General features: G+C 47.8%; 1 protein-coding gene across 1 annotated transcript in view; it reads left to right on the top strand.

Moving 5' to 3' along the window:
* Positions 1-5840, top strand: part of TMSB4X (thymosin beta 4, X-linked) — a 58766-nt gene extending 52926 nt beyond the window's left edge. Inside the window, exon 3 of the mRNA XM_006763811.2 lies at positions 5766-5840. Coding sequence (XP_006763874.2) covers positions 5766-5840 — 75 coding nt within the window. The remainder of the gene's footprint in view (positions 1-5765) is intronic.
* Positions 5841-7982: the final 2142 nt, after the last annotated feature.

Below are 7982 nucleotides of genomic sequence, written 5' to 3'. Positions count from 1 at the left end.
CAGATCAGTGATGGGGGTTTATGTCAAGCAAAGATCCACATCTCGTTTCTTTTCACTTGAAGTAATTTTCCTACTTATGTCATATCCCTTGGCCCCGACTGACATGAGTCTATTGGTTGAGTGCAAAGCGGGAGGGAAACCGGCTGGGAAGTGATATTCTATTTCGACGCAGCCTCTACCCGTGAGCCCCCAACTTGGGGCCAAGCTCCAGGATTTCCATGTCAGAGCTTAGTTTCTGAGTAAACAACTTTCAAAATCTTTCCTCATCTTATGTTCGCCATCATTTTATCAGTGATTTATAGGTTGGAAGAGAAAACCCTGCTCTGTAGACTTTAAGATAAGCTGATGGAGAGGAGGATGGGAAGAGGGGGGTCAGTAAGGACCTGCAGCTTGGAACATAGGATCAGAATTCAGAAGAGGCCCTGGCTGGTTTGGCTCAGTGGATAGAGCGTCAGCCTGCGGACTACATGAAGGGTCCGCATGCCCGGGTTGCCGGCTCAATCCCCAGTAGGGCATGGAGGAGGCAGCCAATCCATGATTCTTTCTCATCATTGGCGTTTCTCTTTCTCCCTCCCTCTTCTTGGCTCTGTGAAATCAGTAAATATATATATATATATATATATATAAAACAAGGAATTCAGAAGAAATTAAAAAAGGATTCATGAACAACACAGGATAGCAAATACTTGTTGAGTTGATAAAAATGCAAGGCCACTCTTCTGGGGAAGATGGAGACGGGGAAGCAAGTAATGAAGCAAACGGTCTATGATCATAACTAGGATACCTTTGCTTCTGAAATAGAAACCCAAGATATGTCATGACAAGCAGAAATGTACTTCGTAATACCGGTGCCTGTTTGATTCATTCTGTTGAGATGCTGATGAGGCAGAGAAAAAGGAAAATCAAAATCAAAATGATCAGGTCAGCTGCCTTGTGGGCACTAAGAGGCTAGTTCTTGATTGGCGCATTAAAATGCTGTCATTTGGCATTTTTCAGCTCTAGGGGGGCGTAATTGACATACAGTAAATTGCAGGTGTTTAAAATGCGCAATACAATGAGTTCTGATTTACACACACCTGTGAAACCATCTCCACAATCAAGATAATGAACTTATCCATCATCCCTGCAAATTTCCTCCTGCCCCTCGGTAGTCCCTGCCCCTCCAACCTCGGTACCCAGGCAACCACTGACCTGTTTTCTGTTACTATCGATTGTACTTTGTGGGACTAATTTTATTTTATTTTATTTTTTTAAATATATTTTATTGATTTTTTACAGAGAAGAAGGGACAGGGATAGAGAATTAGAAACATCGATGAGAGAGAAACATCGATCAGCTGCCTCCTGCACACCCCCTACTGGGGATGTGCCCACAACCAAGGTACATGCCCTTGACCAGAATCGAAACCGGGACCCTTCAGTCCGCAGGCCGACGCTCTATCCACTGAGCCAAACCGGTCAGGGCGGAGCTAATTTTATACACATGAAATCATGCAGTTGGCACTCTTTTTCAGGCTAACCTCTTACATTCTGCATAATTATTTGGAAAGCCGTTCATGTTTCAAGTGTCAATATTTCATTTCTTTTGATTCCTAAGTAGTTCCATATAGTGGTTGTTTTTTTGTTTTTTTGTTTGTTTGTTTTTGAGGCTTAGTTAATACTTTCCTGGTGGGGGGCATGCAGGAGGCAGCTGATCAATGATTCTCTCTCTCTCCCTCTACCTTACTCTCTGAAAGCAATAAAAAGATATTAAAAAAACAAACAAAAAACCAGACATGAATCCCAGCTCTCATGTCCTTACATTCTAAAGAGAGGAGCTGGGCAAGAACTACAACAAAACAAAAATCTTACAGGGTGTTAGAAGTCCGCATGTGCCATTTGGAAATAGCAGAACGGGGAAGGGCCATTAGACGCCATCCTAGCGATGCAGCCTAGACTCGGCCAAGCGCCCGTCCATTAGACTGAACGGACACTGGTGTGGTTTTCTAGGTCAAATGCAAAGTTTCATGGAAGTCACCGTGGAACAGGATTAAAACAAGACCAGGCCCCCACGAATGGCAGGAGTTAGAGGATGAGGGGCTCTTGCCATTGGTTCTGCCCGCAGGTTTGAAGCTTTTGTGTTCACCATAGTCCCTTCCCCTAAGGTTAGGCATCAAGTCCGAGACTTAAAGTGGGAGAACAGCCTAGCTCCGTGGTCGGCAAACTGCGGCTCGCGAGCCACATGTGGCTCTTTGCCCCCTTGAGTGTGGCTCTTCCAAAAATACTGGCTCTTCCAGGATAGAGCATCGGCCTGCAGACTGAAGGGTCCCAGGTTCAATTCTGGTCAAGGGGGTCAATAATTCTGGCTCATCATTGATGTATCTTTCTCTCTCCCTCACCCTTCCTCTCAGAAATCAATAAAAATATATTTTTTAAAAATGGGAGAACATTCTCCCAAAACTCAAATCTCAGCACGTTGTGTTGGTAAACGTCCTATTTCAGTTCCAATAGGACCCCGACCCGGAATGCCTGCTTCGCTGATTCCAAGCATCCATTCATTCGGTGCTGCAAGTGGGGCCGAGCCAAAGGTCGTGCTCAAAAACGGATAATACGGGCCCCAAGACCAAAGCAAAGAATGTTGGACACGTTCCCCAGCTCAGAACGGTTTTTGCGTTTAGACTTGGGCAGGTTTGGAGAGGAGGGTGCTGTAGGAGGAGGGGGCCTTCTTGGCCTGCCTTCAGCACTGTTACTCCCCGGCCATCTGGCCCTTGGCCAAGGCGGGCTGCACTTCTGAGAAACTTGATTTCCTGTTCCCACCGCCTGTGCTGGCTGAGGACGGGGCAAACTTCACTCGTGAGATTCTTCCAAATCTTCTGGGAAGACAGTGTTTTGTTTTGCCTCAGAGTCATTGAAATCATAAAACCGTCAACTTAGAACCCAGAGGGGCCCGTCCTATGACCTCGACTCTGATATTTTACAGAAGAGGCGAGGCCGAGTTCAGAGCTCTGAAGTGACAGGGGAAGGAGGCGGGATGGGAACAGGGTCCGTCTAGTTTTCCTGACTCTAAACGTGGTGTCATTTCCTCCACGGATGATAGAAAATTATAATTCCAAATACTAGGCCTCGGGGAGTTTTACTCAATGCAAGTTATGTATCACAACCTAATTTACAAAAACACCACCACAGGGTCAGTTACCCAAGTCTCCCCTTGAACCTGAGCCTGTTTGACTCCAGGGCCATGGGCATTCCCGCCCTTTGCCTCTCGGTAGCATTGTCACTACCGCCAATATGTAGCCCCTTTGGTGCCTTGTGTTTCAGGAGGGAGCTGAGGACTGAAGAGGCTGTGCAGCAAGAAGTCACTGACCGTGGCCATGGGGGTGGAGTGGGGGGAAGACTTGCTGGGTCCTGAGCCCCAGGGGGTCAAGAGCTTCTGATAGTGCCATATAAATTTCACTTCTCAGTGAAATGAATCACTCTTCACATAGACGGATCTCTATGTGGACACCAGTTCCTGCATGGGGTTCAGGGTCAAAAACAAAACAGGGCTGGCGGGCATTGGGAAAGGGACATTTGGTATTCTCTTGGCTTCCTGGCTAATTACAAAGTGTTAATGACTGTCACAGGAAGCTGGCCTCCCTCGGTGGTGTACAAATAAGGAAGGGCAACAGAAGGCTAGCCAAAGGGAAGACAGGGTCCTCCAGGGAATTGCAAAGCACACCAGCCCCAATAATTTAGAAGGAAATGGACACCCCAGTAGCTTGGAAAATCAGTACAGGCGAAATGAGGCAGCTCCAAGAGCTCTCAAACTAGTCGGAGCTGGGTTTCAAAGCCCGAGGATTGGTTATTGCCAACCATTTCTTCAACAATGGCGGTGCGGTGTCTTTCTTAAAATCCATAGGAAACATATAAACATGACATAGAAATAATGTGCGGAAGAGGAATTGGGAAGCAGGAAGAGAACAGATAGAGACAGTACAGCTGTTTAACTTTGATGGGGACAGAAAAATGTTCTCTGATAGTATTCCTTGAGAAGATCAACATAGCCCAGCCGGTGTGGCTCAGTGGTTGAGCATCAACCCATGAACCAGGAGGTCGCCAGTTCCATTCCCGATGAGGGCACATGCCCAGGTGGCAGGCTCGATCCTTAGTGTGGGGCGCGTAGGAGGCAGCCGCTCAATGATTCTCTCTCATCATTGATGTTTCTATCTCTCTCTCCCTTTCACTTCCTCTCTGAAATCAATAAAAATATATATATTTTTTTAAAAAGAGAAGATCAACGTAATATTTTGTTCCTTATGAATATTCTTGATGCATTTTGGTCTTGTGGTTCAAAACTATATTAAAGTCAAGATTTCAAATTTTTCCTTAGTAAGCATACCCTTGCCAGATGGGACCAATGAATTTTGATCCTTTCTACAGTTTGGTTTACATCAAATATGACTCTAGGCATTCTGGGCACTGAAGCTTTCTAGTTGCCAGTACTTGGTACCGTGTTCTGCTCTCAGCCGGAGTGAGATCGCCAAATGAATGGATTCAGCAACTTCTGCATTTCCCATTTTGAGATTACTGCATATTTTATTATGCTTATTCAATAGTTCTCCAGCCTCTCAACCCTTGTTCATCTGTTTTCTCCCTGTTCTGCTGCTTCACCCTTTCTCATCTCTAGCTCGCTCTGTAGGGTGTTTCTGTAGGTTACATGGCTTTCTTAAAACATGTCATAGGCAACAATTTCTAGATGTTCAAGTTCATCAAAATATTATGAAGACCACTCAACCAGTGTGTGTCAGTGGTTGAGCATTAAACTAGGAACCAGGAGGTCAGGGTTTGACTCCCGCTCAGGGCACAGGCCTGGGTTGTGGGCTCGTTCTCCAGTGTGGGGCGTGCAGGAGGCAGCCGATTCATGGTTCTCTCTCATCGTAGATGTTTCTCTCTCTCTTTCTCCCTCCCTTCCCCTCTGAAATCAATTAATATATATTTTAAAAAATGTTATGAAGACCAGGGGTGTTCACAGTGATAACAGGATGAGTGAAAATAATCACCTGATTCAGGGACTGGGTGCTTTAAGGAGACAGTACTTCTCTGTGTTAGAAACTTGCTACCTTGAGAAACGATCGACAGACGATCGACAAGTTTCTGTTGGGCTTGAGTACCAGGGAGGAAGCTCCCGTGAAGCTACAAAGTTGAAGCCTTGCCCCACAAATGACTTGCAGTTCTCAGGGCAGGTAGAATGTTCTGGGAGACCTGCCCTACGTCTTTCTGCACCTTGGGCTTGCTTCACGCCGGCGCTGAGTTCACCATCATGTGAACTGTGTTGTTTCCGGAAGAAACAAAGAGCAGGAAACCATGATGGATGGGGGGCGGCCAGAGCACAGCTCTCTGAGGCCTGTCTCCTTCTGCAGGCCCCTCCCCACGGTGCTGCCGCCTCGCCCACCCCTCCCTGTGCAGCTGACGGTGCCTCCTGCAGGAAGAACAAGCAACCTGAGGTCCCTGAGCTCTGGCCACAGGCCGTTTCCTCTGCTAGGAACCTCCCGAAGATCTTTCCCACCTTCTAGACCAGCAAGGCTAAGGGTGGATTTGCATCATCCAGGCCTGTCACTGGGCCTAGAGTCCATTCGGCCCAAATAGTGGGCAGAGATCCCCCAGAGACCAGAAAGGACCACATGTCTAGCCCTTTCTGCATCTCCCTGGGGTCCCCAAAGCTGCCCCTGTGCCTGCTGCCCTGTGGTCCCCTCTAGGTGCCTATCGCTCTGAGTCTCTGGCTCATCTTGGACACCCCCCCTCCTCCAGGGGCTCCGGAAGACACAGGTGCCCCCTGGGATGCACCGCTCCAGCCTGCAGCTCAATGGGCACACCTTCTGCTGAGATCTGTGCTGATGGGATCGTTTCTTTCCCTTGCTGGTTGGCAGCCGTCTTCCCCCAACAAGGCAGCCCACCTTTCCACTCAGGAGTTCTCAGGAACCCGAAGGGAACCCCGGATCCCTGAGGCTGCGAACCATCGACTGTCCCCGTTTCCCCATCATCCACTTGGCGCCCAGATGAGCCCATGAGGCATCTTGGGCAATTTTCCGCCCCAATTGCCTCAGGTTTCCCTCTATTTCGAGCTTAGGATGTGTAACAGTTAGGAAAGAAGGCACGTCTTGCTGAGTGCTTGGTGCAACCAGTCTTACTGCTCACATCGCATCTGGATAAATGCAATTTACAAATGCGTCCTGCCCCACACGCTGGCCCAGGCCCGCTCTGCAGGCGGGAAACACACGCACCGCATCGCAGGATTCAGCTACGAAGCCAGCGCGGTCTCATTTTTCTTTAAAAGAATGACAAGTCGCCCTGATCAGTGGATAGAGCGTCGGCCTGCGGACTGAAGGGTCCCAGGTTCGATTCCGATCAAGGGCATGTACCTTGGTTGTGGGCACATTGCCAGTGGGGGTTGTGCAGGAGGCAGCTGGTCGATGTTTCTCTCTCATCGATGTTTCTAACTCTCTATCTCTCTCCCTTCCTCTCTGTAAAAAATCAATACAATATATTTTAAAAAAATAAATAAAGGAATGACAAGTCAAGGAGCAATTCTCTGCCATCAAGCAGGGCGAGGTGTCAGGTGGAGACGAATGAGAAGCACAGAACTACTTATTCGCAGCAGCCACCTAGAAACAACCCGAAAAGGCCCGTGCCCGTGTGCGATAGGCACAAGGCATTCTTTTACGAACAGCAAGTGTCCAAGTTACAAAACCCCTAAGAAAGGCTTCTTCTGAACTCTCCGATGGGGCAATTTATCTCCTTCCCCAGCTGGAGCATGTGTGAGCGGCCTCTCAGAAAGGGACATCTCAGTATGCAAATCTCTGGGCCTTTGTCGGGCAGGAAGTCTATTTGAGGCTGAGGCGACTGTGGCAGGAGGAAGCAGAGGGACTTGAAAACGCATTTGTCACATAGGTTTTGTGAACTAACCAAAGCCTTCAGGGTGACCGTGGTCCTTTCAGTTCCCCGCCTCCCTCCCCCCCTAGATGTTATCTTCAGAGACCACAGGAAATGTTTATGCAAATCCAAAGGCGATTTCGCCAGAGTAAATAGGATTGATACAGAAATGGAGAGATTTGGTTTCTAATGATTGAAAGCCTAACCCTGCCTGTCCCCCACACCCTACTCCACCCCAGTTATGGGAATTGGCTAATAAGCAATAATAATGCTTGCTAGTACTAACACATGTGGGCATGGCTTTTTAAATGTTCGCTCTTTTATTGCTCTCATTGAGAACTGACTCCGAGAAACGGACCACGTGGCTTGGTAGACAGAGGGACAGACGGATGGATGGATGGATGGATGGATGGATAAGCAAGGACAGCAAAATGTCAATGGTGAAATCTAAGTGGTGGGAACATACGCGGTGTGTATAAAATTCTTTCCACTTTGCATTATGTTTGAAATGTTTAATAATAAAATGCTAGCTTAGCTGGATTGGCTCAGTGGATAGAGCGTCAGCCTGTGGACTGAAAGGTCCCCGGTTCCATTCCGGTCAAGGGCACATGCCCGGGTTACAGGCTGGATCCCCAGTGTGGGGAGTGCAGGAGGCAGCTGATCATGATTCTCTCTCATCATTGGTGTTTCTCTCTCTCTCTCCCTTTCCCTTCCTCTCTGAAATCAGCAAAAAATAGATTTTAAAAAAATAATAAAATGTTAGGAAAAAAATCTACCACTTATTTTGAAAATGGCTAGAACTCTTAAGATGTGACTCAGGCCGAGGGCTGGGAACGCCCATCCACTGTCGCCTGAATCTGTGATTTCAGCTCCGATGGCCCAAACCTTGCTAATCTAGCAAAGGGGGCTGGCGGTGCAGGAACTGGAGGGTTCCCTACCAGTAAGCCTCCGGTGGTTGGGTGCGCTTCACGTTCACGTACATTTCAGCATTTTCTCCAATCCTCAGACTCTTGGCAAAAGTTTTCACACGAAGGCAGCAGTTCAGTTTAGGCGCTGGCTCTTTAAGAACAAATGCAAGCATTCATCTGACAGCCC

Source organism: Myotis davidii, unplaced genomic scaffold (assembly GCF_000327345.1).
Source record: "Myotis davidii unplaced genomic scaffold, ASM32734v1 scaffold1277, whole genome shotgun sequence".
NCBI lineage: Eukaryota > Metazoa > Chordata > Mammalia > Chiroptera > Vespertilionidae > Myotis > Myotis davidii.
Note: the sequence above shows the minus strand (reverse complement) of the source record. Positions and strands in the feature narration are given on the sequence as shown.